At 50.6% G+C, this 25,404-nt stretch overlaps 1 protein-coding gene across 1 annotated transcript; it reads left to right on the top strand.

Moving 5' to 3' along the window:
* Positions 1 to 21,021: 21,021 nt before the first annotated feature.
* On the top strand, positions 21,022 to 25,273 carry SLC35C1 (solute carrier family 35 member C1). Its single transcript, XM_030949503.1, has 2 exons — positions 21,022 to 21,619; positions 23,342 to 25,273. Exons 1-2 carry the CDS (start codon positions 21,073 to 21,075, stop codon positions 23,899 to 23,901), a joined length of 1,107 nt encoding a protein of 368 aa, XP_030805363.1. The 5' UTR covers positions 21,022 to 21,072; the 3' UTR covers positions 23,902 to 25,273.
* Positions 25,274 to 25,404: the final 131 nt, after the last annotated feature.

Here is a 25,404-nt window from a genome sequence, read left to right as displayed (position 1 = left end):
AGATTTACAGAATTGTTAAGGTTGTAAAAGACCTTCAAGATCACCAAGTCCAACCATTAACCTAGCACCACCAAGTCCACCACTAAACCATGTTCCTAAGTGCCACATCTACACGTCTTCTAAATACTTCCAGGGATGCTGACTCCAGCACTTCTTTGGGCAGCCTATTCCAATGCTTGACAACCCCTTCAGTGAAGAAATTTTTCCTAATATTCAACCTAAACATCCCTTGGCACAGCTTGTAGCCATTGCCTCTTGTCCTATTGCTTGTTACTTGGAGGAAGAGACCAGCCCCCACTTTGTTACAACCTTGGTGAAAGGGGCAGGAATGCTTGGAGTGGCTTAGCAGGGACAAACAGCAGCAGAAGCATCCCACTAGACTTTCATCACCCAAGCTCTGCATTTGCAGGGAGAATTTAAATGCTAAGGAGACCAGAGATGGTGGTGGAATAGCAGACTCAGAAGTGCTGGTGCCCAGCTGGAGTGCTGGTAGGAAGAGGCAGGGGGTAACCTCAGGGGGCAGTGCCCCAAAAAGCTCCCTTTCATGATCAGATCCATTTGCAAATTCATCTTCTTAGGCAGAAGTTTTAGGCAGAATTTTTTCACTCTTTCTTTTTTTCCCCAAGATGAAAATGTCATTGGAATAGTTCATAGTACCCCCTGTAGCATCTCAGCCGTATTTAGCACCTTTGATATGTGCAGTGTGCGTCCTCTCTCCCTCCCATGCAGAGGGAGAGAGCTTCAGGAGCAGTGCTCAATATGCACAAAGGCTGTCTCTCAAGAAGTTTATCTTCACCAAAAAAGGCAGGCAACTTTTCTATTTATAATTACTTTGAGTCTATAAACAGGTTAAAAAGCCTTCTCTCTCTCACTCTCTCTCTTTCCTTTCTGTTCATTTGCCAGAGAAGAGAGGAAAGCAAACAAGCATAACACAAGATGCAGCACTGTGTGGCTCAGTCAGGCTGTGTAGTGGAAAAATCCTATGCTGTTCTGGGCACTGCAGATGGAGCCTGAGTGCCACAGCTCAGCCTTTACCTCATGCCTGAACTTTTCGTCCCAGCTGAAGAGACAGTCGATCTGCTCTTGCACAAAAAGAAAACAAGACTTAATCAACGAGGTGCCCAGGAAAAAAACAGTCCCTGCCCTAGCACACAGTCCTGTCCAGGGAGGCAAGGATGAAGAGCTGGGTTTGGCAGAGTATGAAGACAGAAAGTCCTGTCTCCCAAGCAGGAAGGCCTGGGAAGTTTCAACCCCCACTAAGGTTCATTGACCATGCACTCTCTGAGGAGGCATAAGAAATTGCAGAGCCAACTGCTAAAATGCAGCCTGCTGTGAAACATCACAACGATTTACATGTAGATTTTAATCAGAATTGAGATGTATTTGTTTAATTAGCACCACAGGCTTGGATGGAAAAGCTTCACTGGGGAGCCAGGTTAATGCAGAGCTGGACGCTGGGCACCCCAGGAGAACAGGCTGCATCCAAGAACTGCTACATTGGGACAGCTCGGTCACTCCTGCACAAGGAGCCAGAAGAGGCTTTCTAATGTGGCACTAGCAGGGCAATCAGCTCTTGGCTTTGACAGAAGATGCTTTAGCCTGAGGAAGAAAAGCTAGGGGCCATCACAGCAATCTGCAATCCCAGCCCAAGTGTGACAGGAAACAGTGGTTTTTCACCAAAAGCAGCATATGTCACTCAGTTGAGTTAAGTGAAGCTTAAAAACAAAACAAAACAAAAAAACCCCCAACAAATAAATCCAAAGAGAAAGAAACATGTCTTTAGAATAGTCTGCTTTCTCAGCCAGTGTCTGGAACATTTAGTCTCTGCCTGAAGACACCCCAACCCAACCTGGAGCAGGAGGGAAGGGCTGGTGCCAACTGGCACCTGCCAGCCCAAACACAAAGACACTCTTCAGAGCAAAACCAGGAGCTCCCTCAGCTGCATCTGAAGGAACAGGGTCATCCAGCTGGGGTTGCAACATGCTCCCAGCTGCTCTGTGGTGGCACTGACAGCCCAGATGTGAAGTTGCACGTCAGCCATACCAACAGCCAAGAGACATGAAGATACCACAAAAAAACTGCAGATGTCTGCCTGTAAATTTTTGCCATATCAGGTGTTTCCAGCCTCACAGAAAGAAACTGGGCATCTGCTCAGACCTGCTGGCAGAGCAGTGGTATTCTGGGCTCTGGGCTTGGGCACAGCTACTGAGGGACACCGTGGCAAGGAGCTGATGAGGGGCAAGAAGCAAAGCTAAGGCTGGGGGGAGAGAGAGAGAGACAGAACTATGTGAAGGGGAAAGCCCAGTACAGAAGGATGTGAAATCACCAGTGGGACAGGGCAGATGGCAAGGGACAGAAGTCCCAGCTGGCAGGTGCCTGCTGGCTGTGCAACAGGAACTGTGTCCTCTTCTGGCCATTTTCAGGAAGCAGAAGTGGACAGTGACTTTCCCTGACCAGCTGGAGGGGAAAACTTGGATTACTGCAGATGTCACTTTAGGTGCTGACTCCTGTACAGGGCAGGAGCAGGCTGAGGATGTTAAATAAGGAGGCACGATACGCCTGTGAGCTCAGTGATGGATAGAGAGTGGCATTAAATGGGACTTGGTGCCTGTCTTTATCTTGTCTTTAGCCATCACAGAGTGGGTGACATAAATTCTGGGCATTGAGGCCATGGGATCTGCTGCCTTTGCTGGCCTGGAGGCAGGTAATGCCAGCAGCAGAGTGCAGAAGAGGCTGGGGGCATCACAGGCCCCACAGCCCTCTTTGCTCCATGGTGCTCTGGAAGGTCCCTTCTGAAAGGAAATATGTTTGGAGGTCCCGTAATCCTAGCTTACTAGAAATTCTTCTCATGTTCATCCTCAATTCAAAGGAATTTGAGGAAGAACAAGTCAAATCAAATCAAAGCTTTTCTCCATATGAGGTACTCTATCTCATCACATGGAGCTAAAAGATGTGCCCACTGCCACTTATGTCCCTGTGAACCTCTTCCTTTGGTGCTGTCAGCCCTGATGTCACAGGGATGGCTTGGTTCACCCTGTCCAGGGCTGCAGCTCCTCCTCCCAGGGCAGTACTTCCAAGGGAGTCTGGAGTGGGAGAGGGTGGATGGGCAATCCCCAGTGTAACCCTGAATGCCCAGCCCTAATCCTGGGCTCTGCAGAGCTTGTCTCAGGGGCTGCCATCCCACTTGGCACATGGGCTGCCATGCTACCTTCCACAGTGCCCCTCTGCTCCTTTTTGTCCTCATCTCCTGGAACCTGCAGGGCACACCTCAGCCAGCCCAAAGCAGGGGGCTGCTGAAACAAAGTGCTAAGGAAAGGAGCAGCAAGTGCCACGTGGGGACAGGCCAGGGGCCAGAGCAGGCACAGGGTCCCTGGCTGCATCCCCCTTGCTGCCCTGGCCCCGGGATGGAGCCCTGCACTCCAGTGCTGCAGGATGGGCAGCTCCCAGGCAGGAGAGAAGGCAGGGCAGCGGGCTGGCCACTGGCAGGAGGCTGCAGGCAGGCTCTGGCACTGGCACTGGCAGGCACACAGACAAGGCTGGCTCCACTGCGGCAGATTGATAGGTGTCTGTTGGAAAACATCCTACTGATAGTCGAGAACAAAACGCAAACAGGGAGAAATGACAGCTGTTCCTGTAGCTTTTCCATCATCTCTGCCGATAGCAGCCGCAGCGCCTGCAGCTCCGCGATTGATGCATCTCCGGGGACGCCGGGAGTGCGGATGCCACAATCAGGAAGGATAAAAGAATTGCTGCTGGAACCCAGAGGAGACTTCGGATCCTTATCAGGAACAAAAAGGACATCAATCTGGTGCCAGCACAGGCCCGTCAGATGCAGCCACACACTCAGCAGCCAGCCCAGCAAGGCTGGCAGAGCACACCCATCGCTGCCCGGCCCCTCCCTCCCTCCCTCCCTCCCTCCCAGGGCTGCTCTGTGCCAGCCAAGCAGCATCGGGCAGCAGCACCGAGACACAGCCACTGCTCGGCCAAGGAAATCCTTGGCAGGAACGATGTGGTAAACAGAGCAGGAGAGGAGTCTCTTTGGAGTCCCAGCTGGCTCTGGAGGGTTGGCCCTCCGGCCTGATGCAGCCTGACAGACCAGCTGGCTGCCCTGTGGGCCCCAGCCAGAGCTGAGGTGCCTCCAGCTGGTCCCTGCTGTCCAACCCTTCAGAGTCCTGTGCCCTCAGCACATGGGACTGCTTTGCACAGCACTGCCAGTGGTAAGCATCAACTCCTCCACAGTGCACAAAGCTGGCATTTCTCTTTCAGGTTTACGATCAGGTTTAGTTTCTGGCTATGCTGAGAAGTGCATGCCTGTTGGCTGAAAAGCACCCAGGTGCTTGTGTAAACTGGGCTCCTGGGACTTCCAGCCAAACCCTGCTGCGGGAAGCCCAGCTGCTGCACCTCTGCTCTGTGTGGGGGGCCTGGTACTCACATGCCACAGCAAACACCTGGTATTCATGTGCCATGGCAAACACAAGCAGCATCCCTTTGTCTGCCAGCAGTCGTGGCTTGGAGCTCCCCACTTGGGGCACAGCGATCCCCAAGGACCTTGCTGCTGCCTCTCCTGATGCAACCTGGCTGGTATGGCTCCAGCTTCTTCTGGGGTTGGACAAGCCAGCTGCTTGGTAACCATACCTTTCAAACATGCAAAGATTAAAGACAGCTTCACAGGACAGTCTGTCACCTGGGCACGGCCAGGTCCTGGGCTGGCACACGTCCCTCTGTCATGGGTGGCCGGGGCAGCCGGGCTGGTGAATCTGGAGCTGGTCAGATGGATGGAAACTGCCAGCACTGACTCTGAGGCTGCTTTCTGCAGCATCCATGCCTCCTGCTGAAGGCTTACATCCCCAGAGCCAGGTGTGGAGCTTCTTTACTCTCTGGTGTGTCACAACAGGGCTAAGGGGACCAAGGCAGCTTTCAGGACTGCACCCATCCCCATCACCCACTGTCCTCCATCCCAAAGCAGACATATAGCACTAGGAGCACCATCCCCATAAAGCTAGGAAGAGTTGATTGGCATCACCGTGCAAAGAGCTACTGTCTAATGCACTTGTGACAGCTTTTGGTGAGAATACAGCTATTTCCTAAAGTCCACTCCCTGCCTGATGGGGGAAGCAGGACAGCACATCAGCAGCCTGCTCCGAGCTGCTCCCCACCTGCAGACTGGCTCGGGGATTGTGGTATGTCATGGCACTGAGGTATTCTGGGATGTGCAGGTAGACCAAACCTCTTCTTTAAGCTTTCCTGGTCATGGTGATCAGTAGCAAAACCAAAAGATTAGGGTGGCAAAAGCGTTTTTTAGCCAAAGAGGTGTTTTGTTTGGCACACAGACAGACACAGGGCCCTCAGAGGGCGCTGATGGAGTGAAGTGTGCCAGACCTCTCTGCGCTGCAGAGCAAGGGCTGAGGCCAGGCAAAGAGCTCTGCTCAGCTCAGAACCCAAGCCAGGAGAGAGTTTTCATGGAAAATTATATTGTGGCTATTTCAATGTCCACTGCTACTGCCCTCCGGGGAAGGCTGGAGATACTTCTGCCTCTTCTGGAATGTTTGTGACTCAATTTTGCATGAGCATTTCAGCTGATACAGGGCTACTGGAGAGCTGAGCTCCAGAGGATGAGGGGTTTGGGATGGCTTTGAAGTGCTGTAGCCCATACACTGGGCCATGCAGGGCAAGCTGCAGTGGTGAAGGAAGGTAGTGGGAGACACTTGGAAAAATATGAGGATTTGGGGATGAGGTTTTGAGACTCACAGCAAGCTGGAGAGCTGTAAAGGGTGACCCCATTGCTGTGCTTTTCTCAGGACTAGCTGTTTCTTCTGCAGACCCAGTTCCTGATGGTTTTTCTCTCTCTCCCACCTCACTGCACTTTTAAATAAGCTTCTATCCCTCACTGCTTGGAGAAACACTTTGAAAACCTGACCCTGATGCACCCTAAAAGCTCAGAAAGCAAGAAGTAAATAAAAAGAGCATTTTCTCTTCTAACTTAAAAAAATCACATTTAAGAAAAAAGCCCAACAATCTCCTAACCCTTCTTGCCCTGATTCGGGAGAAATTTTTTTCCTCTTTCCTTTCAAGACTAGTGCCTCTGGGGGATTTGGAGTTGTGGTGCTAGTGCAGAAGAAGCCAGTGTGGCCTCTGGGCCCCTTCCTGAGGACGTTCAGTTGTCCCAGTAGCTGATGAATGCTGTCACCTGCCAGCCAGCACTTAGTGGCTGTGCGGGACCATAGCACTGCTCTCCCTGACATCCTTTCCTGATGCAGAGCTTTACCACGAGCATGGGTGCAGCCACAGAAGCTGTGCTTGTGCTGAGATGCTTGCCACCCTTCTCTGGCCACGGTGACTTTGCAAAGTCTAATTTATAGCCTGGCCAGGGGCTAATGCACTCACCTGGAGCTCTCTGATGGCCAGAGCTCTTCTGGCTCTTCTGTCCCAGTCCCAGAACCATGTCCTGGGCACATGGGTGTCTCTGGCAGAGAGGGCATCCAGCCCTCAGAGCGTCCATGGATGAAGGTGCTCTATATCTGCCCCCCACTTCCACTCCTCAGCTGTAGCTGCTGGCAGGAGATCTCGAGCTGGAAGGCTGTGAAACACCAGCAGGTAATTGCTAAAGCAAGCAGAGCTGCATTAATGGGGATGACAGCAGCCAGCAATGTGCTCTGCATTAGGCTTGGCTCTGCAGCAGCCTGTGGGGAGGCAGGAAAGACAGGGGAGCAGGGGACAGAGTCTGCTTGGCTGCAGTGGTGCTTCAGGCAAGGCACTGCAGGGGGGCAGAGGGGAACCCTGTCTCCCTCTGGGTACCCCGAGCATTGTTAGCTGCACCTCCACCACTCACTGCGGCTCCACACCCCCTGGTGTGGCTGTGCCTTACCCAGCACCAGAACTGGCTTTGCTGATGTGCGCTGGGGATCCCTGCCCGGGGACAGTCGTGCCAAGGAGATGCAAGTGGCTGAGGCAGCCACAGGGTGGGAGGCAAGCAGCCATCTGTGACAGGCATGTGCGCACCCAGCAGGGAGGGGCGAGATCTGCGCCCCCCTTTCCACCCCCTCTCCTCCCACCTGCTCCAGAATCGTGCTTGGAGGCACTGCAGGCCCCAGGGGTGTTGCAGCACCCTCTTCCCAAACGCCTCGTGAATGAAAAGGGAAGATATTACTCATGCAACACGTGAGAGTGGGAGAAGAGGGAGGCGATGCAGGCCAGGAGCAAGGGCTGTAAGCTGAACTGAGGAGGGAGCTCAGGGCTGCCAAGGCAGAAATTTGGCCTCTCAGAGCTGGGGAGTGGCTGCAGACCAGGCTGGCTGAAGGTGCAGCAGGATAGAGGGGCACAGCACAGCCAGATGTGGTCCAGGTCCTACTGCCTCCGATCTTGCCTGGGGCCGCCCTGCCGAGCTGCTATCCAAGAGCAAGGATGCTTTGGGTTAGCCTGGACCTGCCAGACCAGAGGAGTCACAGCACAGTCCAAGGCTGCTCTGCCACTCTGGAGCAACTGGGAGCTGTGGCCACAGGAGCTAATGGTTGCAAGGTGAATTGGAAAGAAACAGGTTAGTTGGTGTGGTTTGTCTGCAGTGACAGTGAGATGAGCAGGGCTGGAACGGGGTGCCCAGAAGATGGGCAGCAGCCAGTGACCACCTGGGCCATCCTCCCTGCTGTGTGTCATGGGCTGGGCTGCTCTGGAGATGGATGCTCCTGAAGCCAGTGTGTCCCATCCACCAGGGACGCACCACTGCCCAGGGAAGGCTGCCAGCAAGATGAGGGACTCTGCTCTGTGTGGGGCCAGAAAACAGACACAGCTGCCCAGTGCTGTGTGCTGTAGAGATCAGAGCCACCCTCATCACAGGTGTTCCTTTCAGCTCAGCCACAATGCTGCCCACTGAGCTGCAGGGGAATGGTTCAATCAAGGGCTTTAGGAGAAATGGTTCAAAGGAGCAGGGAGCCAGTGTCACTGGTGTGGGATGGGAGAGCCAAGGGTGAGGGCAGAGCCCTCCCCTGTGTATGAGAGGGGCTTGCAGGCACTGCATGGCCCAGAGATGCTCTTTCAGCAGGCTGTCTCTTCCACACCCAGCACACAGAGGCCTGAGGAGGGACACCAACCACCTGCAGGAGTATAAACATCTCCTCTGGCCCTGACCACCAGGGACCCCAAAGGCAGAACCTCGCTGCGTCCCATAGTGGGGCAGCTGGCAGGGAGAAGGGAGGAGCTGGATGCAGCTGTTATGGCAACAGAAGTTCTCAAGATAGGGAAGGGGAAAGGCACTCTTTAAAGCATGTTTCCATGGCAACAAGCATCTTCAAAGGCCTCTATAAAAACAGAAATTAAAAAAAAATAATAAAAAGGTTTCCATAGAGGTAGGGACTTCTGTGAGCTGAACTGTCTCAGGTGCTTTGAGAGCTAACTTAAGAGCCTGGGACTTCCTAGGAGGGACAAAGGAGGAGTGGGGGGCAGAGTTTTGCAGCCTGGGGGCTGTGTCATGCCCCCTTCCTCCACCCCACGTTTGCTGGTTTTTTGCTAGATGGGCCTTTGCCCCATAAGGTGACCAAGTCTGGCAAAGATGGCAGGAAACAAATAGCCTGTAAGAAGCTGAGGGGCAAGAAATGCCTGTGCTCTTGCTCTGGCTCTTCCAGCCTTGCTTTCCCTACCCAGGGAAGGACAACCTCACAACCTCCCTGCTGCAAGAGCTTGTGAGCCCTGCATCTCCCAGGGATGGAAGGCTGTAGATGGTGAGCTCTGGGCCAGCGCTGCAGCTGGGAACATGCAGAGTGGCTGCCTGCTGAGGACAGGCATGTGGCAGCATGGCCATGGCTGATGTGCCAGCAGAGGGCCAGCTGTCCGTGTGGGAGCAGCAGTGACAGCCTGCTCTGTGTGGGGATGGGCTGGCATGGCACTTCCTTCAAGTGTGTGAGGGAGATCCTACAGACCAAAAAGGTGCAGCTTAAAGGACTGTCTGAGCTACCTGGATACAGCAGGGCTGCATGGCAGAGCCTTTTCCCAGCTTGGAGGAGGCAGGAGGGGAGTGACCCAGAGCAGGGCACTGACTGCCCAGGAGTCCCCTGTGCTGCTGCAAAGGCAGGAGGCACCACAGCTGCACTCCAGCCACTGTTAACTCCCACCAGCAGCTCCAGGTAATAAGACCAGGGTAAACCACTCACTTCAGTGGCATTTATCAGGCAATCAGTCACATCAGCAGCCCCACTGGCACAAAATGAGATATGAGAGCCCACGTGCTGGGGAACATGGAGCTCAGCACGGGATGTGTAACAGAGAGCATGGTTAGTGATCCTGGGAGGATCAGGGTGATGCCATTCCAGGTGTGCTGGGAAGTGTGAGCAAGGGATAAGCTGGGAACAAGATGCACACCAACAGACCTCACTCCTCTCCCTGTCAGCCCCCAGGCACCTGCATCAGGAGCAGCTAATGTGGGACATGTTGTGGGACTGGCTGTGCCCGTGAGATGATTCCCCTCCAGCCTTTGGTATCTGCCCTGCCTGCCTGTCCAGCAAGGGATCCTGGAGATCAGACAGAGCTGGAGTGGGGCAGCAGTTATGTGAGTGCTTGTGTTCAGTGAGCTCTTGGGCATTATCTTTACACCCTTTTTATATCTTTTGATGAATAAGTGGAAGCAAGGAAGGGGTGCCTGCCTTTTGGTTCAACAATATGGACCCACACAGAACTGGGCAGCAGGGAGGCCATGCCACAAGATGCACATCTGTTATCAGAATACAAGCGGCCGCAAGGAGCCCTGCAGCTCCTGGGTTATGTTGCAGTAGCCAACAGCTCCTCTGTGAGGCCTAAACTGGCCCTTCTATGCTTTAATCCATGGAATAATTTTCAGGCTGCAACTTGCTGTGCATTGGAGCACTGTCAGCAGCCCTCTTGCTGCTCATATCCTGCGTTCTTGATCCACACAGAAAGATAAAAGGGATTGTTTCAGTTCCGCCCCAGCAGGAGCACTGAGCCCCCTTCCTGGCCCCATGCCCAGCCTGAGCTGCTTCTCAGCCTCATACAGGCTTCTCCTCAATTGCATTTACCTTTCTATTCACACAGAATCACAGAAGATGCTGAGTTGGAAGGGACCCACAAGGATCATCAAGTCCAACTCCTGGCCCTGCACAGGATCATCCCCAAAAGTCACACCCTGTGTCCAAGTGTATTGTCCAAACCTCTTGAGCTCTGTCAGGCTTGGTGCTGGGACCTTTTCCCTGCGGAGCCTGTTCCAGTGCCCAGCCACCCTCAGGATGAAGAACATTTTCCTAATACCCAATCTCAACCTCCCCTGACACAGCTTCAGGCCATTCCCTTAGGTCCTGTCAATGGTCACCAGAGTGAAAAGATCAACATCTGCCCCTCCTCTTCCCCTCATGGGGAAGTTGCAGATGCAATGAGGTCTACCTTCAGTCTCCTCCAGTCTGAACAGACCAAGTGACTCAGCCACTCCTCATACATCTTCCTCCCCAGGCTCTTCAACATCCTCATGGCCTCCTTTGGACACTCTCTAATAGTTACACGTCTTTCTTATATTGTGGCACCCAAAACTGCACACAGGGCTCAGCTTTGCTGAAATCCACAAAGATTACATCAGCTGGCTTCCCTTGATCAGCCAGGTGTGTTTCCCTGTCAGTAAAGGAAATCAGGTTTGATAAGCAGGACTTTCCTCTCATGAAGTCCTCTGGCTGTGGCCAGTGACTGTGTTGTCTTTCAGTTGTCTTTCGATATCTCCCAGAATAATCTTCTCCATAACTTTACCAGGCCCTGACATGAGATTGACAGGACTGTAGCTTCTGGAGTTCTTCTTGCCCTTCTTGAAAATCAGGATAATATTCACAAGCTCCCAGTCAGCTCAGACCTCTCTGGATTCCCAAGACTACTCGAAAAACATTGAGAGAGGTTTTGTGATGACACCAGCAGCTCATTGAGGCTTCTTGGATGAATCCCATCAGGCCCCACAGATTTGTAGGGATCCAGCTAGAGCAGCAGATCCTGCACAATTTCAGGATCAGCTAGGAAGTGACCATTCTCACAGTCACGGTCCCCAAGCTCAGGGCTCTGAGACCCCCTTCGACCCTCATCTGTGTTGAAGATGGAGGCAAAGAAAGCATTAAACACAGCTGGACATCCAGAAGCAGCTCCTGCCTGTGGGCAGCCCTCACTTGCTTTCCTGCTGCCCCAAGAAGTTTGGGAGGTCAGGGTTCCTTGCCCCATTTCCTCCCATCCATTCATGAGTGCTGGACTCCCATGGGTCTTTCAATCTCCTCATTAATATTCTGGATGAGAGAATGTTCAACAATATGTCAACAGGAGCCAGAGGTTAAAAAGCACAAATATAATGTCATGAAAATTCTCCTGTGCAGCCAAATGGAATGGCTGGGGAGGAGGCAGCTGGAGAGAACTTTGCTGTCAGCCTCCACTCTGGGTTCCTCTGACCAGGACTTTTTATTGACTTGGGGTAGTGCCTCCTCAGTACCAAGATCCCAAGCTACAGGGAGGTTGAGGATTTCAGCTTATTAGTTTTGGAAGACACAGTTCCAATTTGATCCCCTGTGCCCCATGCCTGTTCCTGTCCTCCCTAATTGCTCACAGGTCCTTCAGGTGTACAGAACTGGGTGCTGGCTTTAAAGCTTCCACTCCTGCATTTGCAGCATGGTCTTCATGCTATACATATTCATTTAATAATAGCCAAGGCCCAGGGTATTCCCAGCCAAGCTTGACCTAAATTCAATAGCAAGGTTTATTCTGCAGCTTGAATTGCAATGGCTGGAGGAAAAAAACAAACCTTGAAAGGGAGAAACTGAGATTGAATTAAATCTGAATCAAATCACAGCCATCTCCTCTGTGTTTCTTTAATTGGAAGTTCGAATTCCATTTATTGTTCCCAGCTCCATCATTTTTAGTTTCCAGTGTGCTGCAGGATTTGTGATCTCAAATGGCTGTAATTGTTATGCAGGGAAATTTTGACTGCTGTGGCTGCTAGAAATTGAGCAAGGGCTGTGGTGCAGTTTGGATGATGGTTTACCAGGTTCAGGGCTAGCCCTGGGCAGAAGGTTACTGCCTCTGTGAGGCATTACTGGTTTGTTCTTTCATCACCTGTAGAAGGTATTCACTGGGCTGATTTATTTTGTCTTACTGCCACAACATTCAGGCATAAAGGGCATAAAGAGGTAGCTTCAAAAAACTATTCTCAGGGAAAAAGAAAATTTTCAGGGCTTAATAATGACAAGATAAACAGGTCTTACTCACGTGCCTTTAACCACTGTAACCCCAGGAGGGTTAGAGCAATGATATGCTTAATCCTGGCCGGCTTGGCCACCTCTTAACTTTGTTAGTCAGCTCCCTGGAGGAGGAACAAAGCTGCTCATGTATGTACAGCTCTAAGCTATTGGCTGTGCTCCAGAAAATGGTCCTCTCTGCTGCTGGAGAAAGATGCTCACCAAAGCTTTGCTTGTGCTCATTCAAACACAACCCCTTAAGAAATTAATGCTCAACAGATCCCACCTGAAATGTGCAGAGAAAGGAAAATGCCACTCTTCCCTGAAGAGTGGCACGAGCACACTGTTGGCTTCAAGTGTGGGCAGGAGCCAATGCTGGGAGCTTTCTGTTAATGCCTTGTGCTCCTGAAGAAGCTCGGGCTCTGACACCCTCTTTAGCAAAGCCTTGGGTCCACCTCCACCATCTCAGCCAGCTCAGCAGTGCTGGAAGAGACTGGGAACAGAGCTGGATGGAGTAGGATGAGGAGGGAGATGCCTCAGCTGGCCCTCCCCAAAAACATATCAGAACACACCAAACACCTGAGGGAGCCAGGCAGGAGTTTTCAGAGCCCAGTTAGGGGCAGGCACTGGGCCCAACTGGCTAGCAAAGCAGATGCCACAACAGATCCACATCTTACCTGAAAAGCCAACTTCAGCCCAACTGCAGAGAACAAAGTTAGAGCAGAGCAAAAGCAGAGTCACCCTTTGGTTTCTCCACCCGACCTAGCCTTAAAAACTCAATTTGAAGGTGGCATTAGGGAAGTAAGACATCATTTATCAGGGGTGACAGATACAATCTATAAATTAGCATGCTCAGCCTGGGAGTCAGGAGGCAGAGATGTCTATCACTTCATCCCCAGCAGGCTGATACAGGCGCACAAATTTGCCCAGATCCCCAGAGCATCATCTGGTCTCCAGCAGATCTGACAGCCCAGAAGTTCTGGGGAGGCAAGTGGGGATATTATGTAGGAGAGACCTGAAGAAGAATGCAGATCCTGATTCCACCCCAACCCTGTCCTCTGTGACCTGGGGACAAGTGGACCCCCAGGAAAATGGGGTTCACATCTCGGTCCAAAGGCACACCACATTTTTAAACACACTGTCAAGGCATCTGAAATAGGATGAGTTGCAAAATGGCTGCAGTCCATTAGAGAAAAGTTGGCTAATTTAAGATACTTCTACATAGCTTGCATCCAAAAGAAAGGATAATCTATGTAAATTATATTTGCTTTTTATCTATATAAACTACTTCTCTGTGCACAGTAAATCTGGGGTGTTAGCCTAACCCTGGGAGGTTCTGGGTGGTTTTGGTGATACCTGGCATGATTTGCTATAAAAGACACACAAACAAGGACATTCACAACATTGTCATGAGACACTTGTCTCACTGAATCCCTTTTTTATGTAAAACCAGGGAAACGGGTCCAAAAGCTGGAAATGGGTTCATCAGGATGCCCCAGCACAGCCTCGCTCCCACCAAAGGACCTGGGTCTGTGAATCAACCAGTCCCTGTGGGGAGGAATGGCTGCTGGGGTGGCTGAAGGGACCACTCCCTGCAAGGCACATGGAAAGGAATGATTAGGGGGCTCAGATGGTGCAGCCAGGAAGACTTTTAAAGGCCTCGTAAATAAGAGTCCATGTAGACAGCAGGTACTGTGGGCCTTTATAGGGCTATAAAACACCCTGAGCTGCCACCAAGGCTGGAAGACTTGGGTAGGAAATCTAATTTCACAGGATTTAAAGCAGGTGAGAGAGATATAAATGTATGTTTTTAATAGTAATTAATGTTGCCATTCAGAAGCACTTAAGCACTGGGTTTGGAGAGTTTCCAAGGGCTTGCCTCATAAATCACAGCCCACTACTTGCCTGCCCTGCTCCTAAGGGGCTGGGCGACTGCTCCCTCACCTGACCTGGCCTTGGCAGCAGGGGCATTTCCAGCTCCAGGCAGAGAGCTTAGCATCATTGCAGCCAGACTGCTCCCGAGCCATGGCAAGCAGAGCCATCCCCAGCCACCCTTTCAAACCAGGGATCACCCTGGGATGCTGATCACCTTTCGTCACGGCTATCCCCTCTTCTTTAGAGACAGAGGGACAAAAGAGCATCTTCTTCACGCTTTTTTTGCTGTGGGCTGCCAGTTTTCACCCTGCCTTGTAGTCATTTCTGCTGCACAGGCAGTCGGGCCCCAGCCAGCTCGTGCCTGGCATGAGTGGAAAGCAGAGGCTGCTGCAGCCCACGGGGATGAGGTGGATGGTGGGGGGTGCCCGGGAAACATTCAGGAACCGGGCAATGTATGTAATCCATGCTGGTTTGTGTCATGCTGTGATTTCTAAGTTGTCACCTGGGTCTTTAAGGCTCGATTCCATACCGTTCTTGGGTGGTGACAGAGGCCAGCATGGGCAGCTGCAGATGTGCCCCACGCCGCAGCATCCCCGTGCACCCCAGAAAGCAGTCTGCACCTGCACCCCAGTCCAGCCCCAGCCTGGGCAGGCTCCAACCGTGTGCCAGCCCTGCCCTCTAGTGTCACTTCTGCCACAGCTGCTCCTTGTAACGCAGATCATCCCCCGGCACCGTGGTACCAATGTGCAGTCGGGACTTCGGTGTGACTGTTTCTCACAGAGCTTGGCTTTCACGCCAGGGGAGCAGCAAAGGGGAAGCTTCGAGGCTCAGATATTTGCCAGCAGATGATGATGTAATTTGCGGTGGAAGGAACTTGCTACCCTTACCTCCAGTCTCTGCCCACGGTCAAAGCAGGTACCCACCATTTCAAAATTCTGAGGAAGCCAGGAGGGGACAAGACAACCAGGAGAAACCTTCATTAACCCTTTCTTATCCATTTCTACTTATGTGCAGTGAGACCATCCGGGCTGGGGATACAGCATGCCCCAGATGCAGAGTCTGAGGTGTGGCCAATTTTATTGGCTGATGGGACACCTGCACTGCTTCCAGAAACAGCTCAGATTTGCAAAGCTCAGGGCTGCTTGGATGTAGTAGAGCCCTTGTAGAGGTGCTGTTGCCTCTCTACAGAGCTGAGTCAGCATGACTGCTCCAGGGACCTGGCACCAGATGTCCAGAGATGGAAGAGCCCAGGCAGTGCTGGTTTTGATCCAGCTTCAAAGCTAGTTTGGATCCAGCTGGGAGTTAGCCCCTTCTGGGCTGAGCTCCAGCAGATTCTGTCTGATGTTCTAGGGTCCAGGAAGGTGTCTGAGCTGAGTGCAGCTGGATCCAGGCACTTTCCAGCTAGTGTCAGCAGGCTGCTGGAGGACAGCATGTGGGGGAGGCACCAAAGCATCTTCCCAGCAGCTGTCTGGGCCAACAAAGCTGGCACAGAACCACAGCTAAAAAACCCACCTAGACCAAAACTGTTCCAATTCCGCAGTGGCACCAAGCCTCCTCTGCACTGGACTCCCCTGGAGTTCCATGTTTTCTCACAATGAAACTGCAGCAAGATCTATTATCCTGCTACAGCAGCAGGAGGGCTACAGCAGTAAAATTCTGCCAAGGCCATGTCTCCTATAGATGGGGGGAGTCTGGAAAGAAGCTGCATTGCAATGGGAAACACCAGTGCTAAAAACAGGTGTTGTTTGAGGACAATACCAAGAGATTACTCAATTGTCTCCCCTGATTCATGTTTGCTACCCTAGCAGAGAGAGACCTGATTCAGCTAATCTGATCTCATAAATCTCAGATTTTGCATTGGCCTTCTTCTCCTGTATTGATTATCAGCAAATGCTAAATAACAGTATGACAGCTGAGACCTGTCGTTACCAGGCAATATCTGCAGTTCAAACTTGAAACCTCAAAAGCTCAAGATAATGTTAATTAGACACATATCAAACCAGAGGAATCACCAGTAGGTCCAGTAAAGTAATACCCCTGACAATACTCACAATAAAGCAATACCCCTCACAATTACTCACAATAAAGTAATACTTCTGTCACAAATGAGCCCTCCTGGGTTGTTGGTCCCTGCTTGGACACCATTGTGGCACCACACCACCTGTACATGCTCTGAGCATACTCACACACATATGCATATGTACAGATATAAATATACTTATATCCTTGTATATATGTGTGTATTGATACATGTATGAATCTGGATTGATATCTTAACTTGTAAGATCCATACTTTATAAATGTCAGCATCAAGGATGTTTGTATTAACTGGAAATCAGATACCTATGCTTGTAAGGAACAATAAATTCTTAAATACACTGGAATGACCTCTCTGCTGAGTGGATTTTTTCCCATATCCCATTCTAGGTAGTGGAATGAGTCCTATTTCTAACCCCAAACCCAGAAACAAAGCTGGCAATGTTTTCTGCTGCATTGTTTGCTCTTCTACATGACTTACAGAGGGCCTATTCCTGCAATAACACACTGGTCGATAGGTCCAGGTCTCTTGTGTGACCAGGAAATACAATCTGTGCTGTCTCACCACCAGATTTGATGTACACCCCGAAGCCATTGCTGTTTTATAAGCCAGGCTGCTGGCTATCAGCTGATTTGCATGCTTTCAAGTAGGTCATCTAATTTTAGTGGGAAGGGGAGAGCTCTCCCCTCAGAGGAGCAGCACCTCTCATAGTTAGAAAGGTTTTCTGATCACATAGGAAAGAAGTAAATAAGAGGCAGGAGTGTATGTGTGTGTGCACACCAGCAGCAGGCAGGGCATCAGGCGTACCAGACACCAGCAGCAGTGCAGGCACCTCACAAGACATGGGAGCAAGGACCCTCCCAGCCAGATTTCCCACATAAAGGACCTGTCAAAGCTGCTTATTTTCCAGCCTCAGACCTTTACTAGAGATAATTGCTTATTTGTAAGCATTCAGGAAACATGGAGCAGCACACTACTAAACCAGGAATAATCCTGTGCTGGCTCCTCACAATATGTGCTACCATGTTAATACACAGCCAGGCAGCAGGGCAGGAAAATACTGAGGTCTCATCTGCATACAGAACTGAATCTTTGCTGCTGTAGCATAATAAACACACTCTGTAATGAAGTTAAAATTCTTTATCTTCTCCAAAAACAAGGCTAAAAGGTAGCTTCACCTGCCTGTAACTGCTTGCTTGTAAAAGAGTCAGCAAAGCTGTAACAAGATCCATTGAACCAGGCAATGCCAAGCATGAAAAGGAGTGTGCATTATTTAGTGGGAAAGAACCAGCCATCAGAATAACATTGCTAGTGCCCTATTGAATTCAGTCACAGGAATTATTTTAAATCAAAATTGATTTTGTTTTTCTCATAGAAAACCAGGTTTAATTCAGGGAAGCCTAAGACTGATATTGTGCAGGAGGCCAGGCTATATTGTCTAAACCTTCTTATTCCTACCTTTACTCTGAAATTTCTAAACCTATGACTTTAAACCACCTTCCCCCCAAAGCAAAGCACTCTTGGGAGGCAGGTAGGCAGGCAGGGCTATGGCAGAGTAATTCTGCTGGTCAGTTTTTGCACCTAGGAAAGCACTTGTCAAACCATTACCATGCTGTAGACAAGTTCTGCCTAGGGAGACTGACCAGCACAACTATCACAGAACTACCTCATTATTCAAGAACAAATCATTTTTGTTTTGGAATACACTGTCAGCACCAGGGAGTTATATTGGCAGAGGTGAGAGAGTTATTCTAGTTGATTTTCCCATGCAGACGTGCGATACATGTGTGATAGGGCTGTAGCATAATCCCCCAGGAGAAGCAACAAGGATTTTATTGATTGGGATATTTCAAACTTCTGCAGGCCAAAGCAATCTTCTGTGCACTGAATGAGTCAGCAAAATGCAGTGGGAGGGGGTTTTTGCTTTCTCCAACCCCCATGTTTAGTTTAGAGAAGGCACTTTGAACAATGTTAGCAAGTGGCAGAGAGAAGAAAAAAAATTATATCTGACTCTGAATCTGCCAGAGGCATGTCATTCTTGCAACATTAGTGGTAGGAGAGGTCAAATTCCTTGAAATTCAAGCCAAATTATGTGATGCTGAAGCCACAGGTATGTATAACAGACCACAAGGACCTATGGAACCAAGCAAGTGCCCCACACAGTGCCCTGCACTATTTGCTTTCCTTTTTCCTTGACTGACACCACTTATTAGAGGAGTGCTGGGACAGGCACTGGAAGAAGGTGGATGGAAGGAACACAAGATATGAAGTAATGAGTAAATGCTAGCTGACCTCTAGCAGCAGGATCAAAGGCAGCTTTCCCTGCCTTAATGCCAGCCCCTCTGCAGTCACAATCTGCTGTTTCCATGGCAGGAGATGCAGGCCTGCATCCAGGGGATGTCACACACCACACATGTGAGCTTGGGCAAGCACCATGCATGGGGTGGCTCTCCCAGCTGTGCAGGCAGAGAGGGGAGGTGGGTGAGGTGAGCAGGCTAAACTCAGGGTTGTAAGGGCTCTACCAGGCACCTATCACAAGGTGCAGTGCTGAGATGTTGCTCAGAACACAACCCCCAACACTCCCTCACCCTGCAGGCACTTGGGTGGTCCAAAACAAGCACACCAGCACCAGCTTTCTTTGTCCAGAGGAAACATGATTCCCATCAGAAGCCCAGATGCTGCTTAGAAGGCAGGGGTTGTGAGGAAGGGCAGCATAATTTTCTAAACCCACTGATGCACCTGGGAGAAAAAAAAATCAAGTGACTTCAGAGATTTGAGAAAAGAACATTATGCCTGAAATGTTTTCCAGCCACACCAACTGGCCTAATTAAGTACTTTTCTCCCCAAAAACCCTACTATGCTTCCATCTCTCCCAGCTGTAAGAGCAGCAAAGATTGCTATGGGGGCCAATTAACGCTGCTGGCTTTGCTTCCAAAATCCTCTTAATTACGCGCTGTGCAAATTGCTGGGCCCCAGGACATTGCAAACCAGGCACTTTGCAGCAGTCTCAGCTGACATAAGCGAGGGTCCCACTGACCAATGTTTGACAGAGCTCACTGCTGCCTCCCCCACCACATGGAATCTGGCATTAATTCTAATTTATTTCATCCTATCCAGCAGTTTGAATTCATAACATGCTAGAGGTTCTTATTGAAAGGCTTCTTTGTTATAAAGCACCATTAAGAGAACATGGGATGTTTTGGCATGTGATTATGGGCAGATGGGTGTTTTATACCTGGAATGATAATGTGGGACTGTGGGATAAGTGAGTTAGCATGAGAATGTGTGCAGCCTATCCTAACACCCAGGCTACATTGAAAGCATTAGCCCCTGTATTGCTTGCAATGTAGTGGGGTAGTGCACAAGTCAGCACAGGCTGTACCTCAGTTTGGAGAGGTAAATGGCATTGGCAGAGACATTCTCCCGGTTAGGTATCAAATTATTGACGCAGGAATGGGAACTAGGCAGCCAACTCTTGCCTGTGCTGTCCTTGCTTGTACATATCACCATGCCTACTTCATTTAGGTCATATTGGGAAGGTTTTATTTACCTTCACAAAAATGCAAACCTGTTTTCTGTACAGAAGGTTTAGGCAGCAGAGCACACTTTTGATGGGATGTGGGCAAAATCTATGCTAGCAAACCACTGCCTGTCCAACACCCAGATCTCACTTGCTCCAACCAGCACACGAAGGATGCTGACAGGAACCAGCAGAGCAGTCTTGTTCCTGACACAAGGACCACTACCAGTCCCCTCCTGGCACCCACTGCCCAGCGATGCCAGGTGCATACAGTGCTGGTCACCATCAATATCCATGAGCGTGGCAGCCCCTCCCCAGCAGTCCCACAGCAAGGCCCTCCCTCCTGGCTCTGGAGGGTGCCCCAGGACCATCCTCAGGTCCTCGTTAAGCTCCCCCAGTTGCTGTCTGCCCCTGTTGTCCCAAAATAGGTTCTTTCACGCAATGTGCAAGACACCAATCCACACACAGAGTTGAGGTATTTGATTTATTTACAGTTCTGCACAGAAAGTGATGCTGGGTGGCAAATCCACTAGGCCAGTATGACAGCTACCAAAACTTTTCACTATTCACACATTTTCACAAACAAATACATTGTTTGCTATAGAAGAAAGCTAATTCATTGGCTAAAAGTTACCTAGATTTTTTGTTGATTAATATTCTATCTTCTACCAACAGATGATTTTCTCGCTTCTCGTGGTTATTAGTCTACTTGCTCAGTCTTTCTCTTCTTTTGGGTCAGTGGATTTCCTGAGCTGCTGGTCAGTGAGTTGGTGGTAATAATCTCCCCGGGTTGGAATTACCTTTTACCCAGTCAAAGCTGATCTCAGCACAGTTGCTGAGTTGTCTTTATTAGTTTCTTCCCTATCTTAGGGGTCCTGCCAAATATCCTTAGGACCTGTAAATTCTACATTCTTTGTGTGCCTTGTCAACTTGCCCCCCAAGCTTTGCTAACTTCCATCTGGGTCTGAGGTCGTTGAAATGTGTCGAGGTCTGAACCTGAACAAGGCTATCCTGCCGACAAGTAATTTCTTTTTGGCACCCAAGCATCACTTAGAGCTTGCTTGTTCGCTGCTCTCTGTTCCACGGATTAAATCTCCTATCTTGTTGATTCGACCTGGAAGTACACAAAGTTCAAATATCAAAGAGCATCCTTTATTAAGAATTTTTTAGTAAATTCCATATTCGCGCCAGCCGCGCTGCCCCTGCCGCCGGGGCTGCCCCGGGGCGGAGCGGGCGGCGGGGCCGGGCCGGGCCTTCCCCCGCCATGGCGCCGCGGCCGGGGCGGTGCCGAGCGGCGCCCGCGGGGCGTGAATAAAGGACGGCGGGCGGGGCCGCGGCGCTGCGGGGCCGACGGCGCAGGCGGTGAGCGGGGCAGGCGGCGAGCGGGGCAGGCGGCGGCGGGAGGAGGCGGGGGCCGGCGGGCGTCGCTGGCGGCCCGGCCCGCCATGAGCAGAGCGCAGCTGACGCGGACGGGGATCCTGCGGATGGCGCTGGGCGGCGGCGCCGGCGCTGACCCGCTGCTGCCGGCGGAGGGCGGCGGGGACCGGCGGGCGCCCTTCCTGCTGCGGGCGCTCCGCATCGCCGTGGTGGTCTGCCTCTACTGGTTCACCTCCATCGCCATGGTCTTCCTCAACAAGTACCTGCTGGACAGCCCCTCGCTGCGCCTCGACGCCCCCCTCTTCGTCACCTTCTTCCAGTGCGCCCTCACGGCCGCGCTCTGCCTGGGCCTCAGCCTGGGGGCGGCCTGCGGGCCCCCCTGCGCCGGCCTGCCCGCCCTCCGCCTCGACCCCAAGGTGTCCCGCAGCGTCCTGCCCCTCTCCGCCGTCTTCATCGGCATGGTCACCTCCAACAACCTCTGCCTCAAGCATGTCGGCGTGGCCTTCTACAACGTGGGGCGCTCCCTCACCACCGTGTTCAACGTGCTGCTCTCCTACCTCCTCCTCAAGCAGACCACCTCCCTCTATGCCCTTCTGGCCTGCGGAGTCATCATAGGTGAGGGGGAGCAGGAAGGGCTGCTCCCACCCGACAGCCAGCCCCGGAGAGACGGTGGTGGGGTGTCTTTCCCTTGGGAAGTCATCCCCACCTGCGTGGCAGCTCCCTGGTGAGGTGGAGTAGCTCAGGGCTCGTGCCTTGCTCTGTCTATGGCAACCAAATTTATATGTCTGGAGGATATAGGTGACTCATTAAGAGAAGAAATTGCTCTCATTTGACACAGCTCCCTTTTTCCTTTGAGCACTAAAACTTCTCTACCCTCTAATGAAATTTAACTTGTCTTACCTTTTTCTTTCCTCTCCCTTTACAGGCCATAAAATAGCAGGTGGCTTTCTCCCTGTTTCCAAGTTCTTGTTGATTATTAACTTTGGTAACAATAACATTTATGTCAGCACCACTGGGACCGTACAATAGGGTCAGCCAATTGGTTTTGACAATAGGCTGAATGCATGTGATAAAGGGTTAGCTGATCAAGCCAAGTGTGAAACACCACCAGAAAATCTGGGTGTGTGTTTAGGATGTAGGGCAAGGCACTGAGTGGCTTAACAGAAATGCTTATAAGTCGTCCATTCCAAAGGCAAAATAATCCCAAAAGCTACTTTCCACCGAAGGGCCATTTAGATGCCAGGAATGGTGAACTGTTGATTTCAGTCTGGTTCCAGATGTGCATGCATTCACTTAGTGTCCGACGGCCAGATGGAGTCAGATGAAAGTAAGAGAATCTCATCTCCATGGAAGAGGTGAATGGGAGCAGAGCTACTGTATTTTCTACAAGTGTTGCAAGCAATTGCCTTCAGCTAATCTTGTTCAGGCACTGCCCAGGAGTGTGGTGCCTGGCAGCCTGACAGGGTTTCTCTAGGGTTAAGACTCTGTCCTCCTGTCTCCATCTCCTTTCTCTGTGAGAGCATTGCCTGTGTGCCTATAGCAGCATAGCTATAGGCCTGACACAAAGCCCCTCCTGATGGTGCATGGAACCCATTTGTATCTGGGCTTGGTTTCAAGCCTGTTAGGTTGCTTTGCAGGCAACTTCCCAGACAGCCTCCAACAAGAAGCAGCTAATGAAAATGTGGTGCAGTGCTCCTTCAGTAGCTCATCTCCCTTTTATGTTTTGCTTATGAGCTGGATGGGGAGAGGTCTCCCTCTCTGCCCTGGAGATGCAAAGCCTGTAGCTCCTGTTTTGGAGGCGGTTAGACAGTGCTTTGCCCATCAAAGTTTAACATGAAGATACTGCACACAGTTTCTGCCTTTTGATTTTTTTATCATGCTTATTACATCCATGTTTTTCCTATCTTTCCATTTTCTTCTCTGACCTATATTTTCCTTCCTGTTAACAGCAGAGAAAAGTCTATAAAGTTGGGTTTTTTCAAACTTTGAAGAATATTTTTTCTACCCATGTGTCAGTTTTCAGCCTTTTCAATTAAAAACAAAATAATCTCCTGAAAATTACCTATATGCAAAGACTAGCTGGCATAGTAGTTTCTGAGCTGCTGCCTGCTCAATGTGGGAATTAGTCCTCTAGGTTGAATTACCTGCACAGTAAATTTCCTGCACTTGAAAATAAGTCTTCCCAGTCATGGCATTTTGTGGGTTCACATAAAAGAAGGGGGAAGCCCTTAAGCCTGTCTCTTGCTGTTGTTGTATCAAGTGAATGATGAATTTTTGACTGTATGTTTTGAGCCTTTCAGCAGTTGTTCAGATGATGCCTGATTTGTCTGGTTGCAGGTGGCTTCTGGCTGGGTGTTGACCAGGAAGGAGCAGAGGGTACTCTGTCATGGACAGGTATATTCTTTGGGATCTTGGCAAGCCTTTGTGTCTCTCTCAATGCCATCTACACCAAGAAAGTGCTGCCTGTGGTGGATGGTAGCATCTGGCGCCTGACCTTCTACAACAACATCAACGCCTGTGTCCTGTTCTTCCCCCTCATGGTGCTGCTGGGCGAGTTCCGCACCCTCTACCACTTTGACAAGCTGGGGAGCCCCAGTTTTTGGGGCATGATGACCTTGGGGGGAGTGTTTGGCTTTGCCATTGGGTACGTGACTGGACTTCAGATTAAGTTCACTAGCCCACTCACCCACAATGTGTCTGGGACAGCCAAGGCCTGTGCACAAACAGTGCTGGCTGTTATCTACTTTGAGGAGACAAAGAGCTTCTTGTGGTGGACGAGTAACTTGATGGTTCTGGGGGGCTCGTTTGCCTACACGTGGGTGAAAGGACTGGAAATGAGAAAGGTGCAGGAGGATCCTAATGTCAAAAGTGGTGAAAGAAATGACACTGGTGTGTAGGTGGCTCCTGCACCTCTGTTTTTGGGCCCGGCAGGGATAACCTTTGGTGCTCCTTTCCTCCTGGGGAGAAGAAGAGCAAGGAGCAGGAAAAAATGCACCTGCAGAGTGTATGGGGAACTGTGTCAGGAAGCAGAACCAAAGACCTGACTGGATCATGTTTTATCTCACCCCGTGTCAGAGTTGGGGAGAGTACGTGTTGTGGAGATCAACTGGGTTGGGGTTTTTTGTGATTGTTTTTTTAAATGATGTTGTTATTTACCTATTCTGTGAAATTTGCATCTGGGGAACAGGGGGAGGGAGGGTTGGGCTCATATCAGTCAAAGACTGGAATGGGAGCTTTGTGTAGTTAGAGATCTAAAATTACCTGAATGAATGCAATCTGAAGTTATAAAATCCTGAACCTGCAGGCAAGGAAGAGGCAAGTAGCCAGACTGTTTGGGTTAGAGTTCAGTAAACTGTTTTGCTGTGTAAGGTTTTTGCAACAGCTGTTCTTCCTGTTGCCCCATTCAGTGCAGAAGATGGAAATTCTCTCCCTTCTGGCTATGTACAAGTCTAAGCAACAGCAGTGCCTCCAAAACACCTTTCCAAAGAGTCAGTATCAAATCCTTCTGGGGTTTTTTCCTGTGTTGCTTTACACCTGGTTTCTCAATTTGAGGAAGCATGGTAAGAGTCAGGAATTAAACTTCTCATTCTCTCTGCACTGTATCCAGTGAGGGAGAGCATGCTTGCTCCAGTGGCCTTTCTCACGGAGGAGTGAGCTTGGCCTCTGTGTCACTCGGTGACTCGCAGGAGTGGAAAAGTTTCTCTGAAACACTTGTTGCTGTAGGGTGGGGATCCCAGTTCACTAAGGGTTTGCAACACTTCTCCTTACTCTCTTTGTAGGGGATAGGTGTGCATTGAAAATGGGGTTGTTTTCCATTCCCTTGTTTCAGGGCGCTTGCTCCATGTTTACTTTGTAGCTCCTCTGTGAATCCTTCAATGCAATGAGTTTCATGCAGTGGTATCAATTCCTTTGCTTGGAACTTGCTGCTGAACAGCAGATCTGCAGAAATCTCTGCCCAACCCACCCCACCTCCCCAGTCTGGTTCTATGCAATAGAATATGTCAATGCTGTGATTTCTGATCCTGGGGTCAGCAGCAACAAACATCCTGTGGTGAGCTATGATGTTGCACCAGCTTTCTAAATCCCTGGCCCTTTTAAACATAAAGTTACTCCCATAGCGATCCTGGGCAGGCCATGCCATTGCTTCATACCCTGCTCCATGGATCCTACATGATGTATCATGTCCCGTGAGTGATGTCTGACCACACCTACCGAAGAGCACTCCATTTCTGCCCAAAGTATGTTCCTGTTGAATTTGGGGGGGTGGAAGGGGCTCCTGCTCCAGGGTTCATGGCCACAGGTACCTTTTCGATGCAGGCAGCCATTTGGGGTCTTTGAGCATATTTTGGTTTTCCTTTTTTTATTGGAATGGAGATTTTTAACGTTGACCTGTGGCGACC

The sequence above is a fragment of the Camarhynchus parvulus genome, chromosome 5 (genome assembly GCF_901933205.1).
Source record: "Camarhynchus parvulus chromosome 5, STF_HiC, whole genome shotgun sequence".
In the NCBI taxonomy this organism is placed as follows: domain Eukaryota; kingdom Metazoa; phylum Chordata; class Aves; order Passeriformes; family Thraupidae; genus Camarhynchus; species Camarhynchus parvulus.
This window is presented reverse-complemented; position numbering and strand designations above follow the sequence as displayed.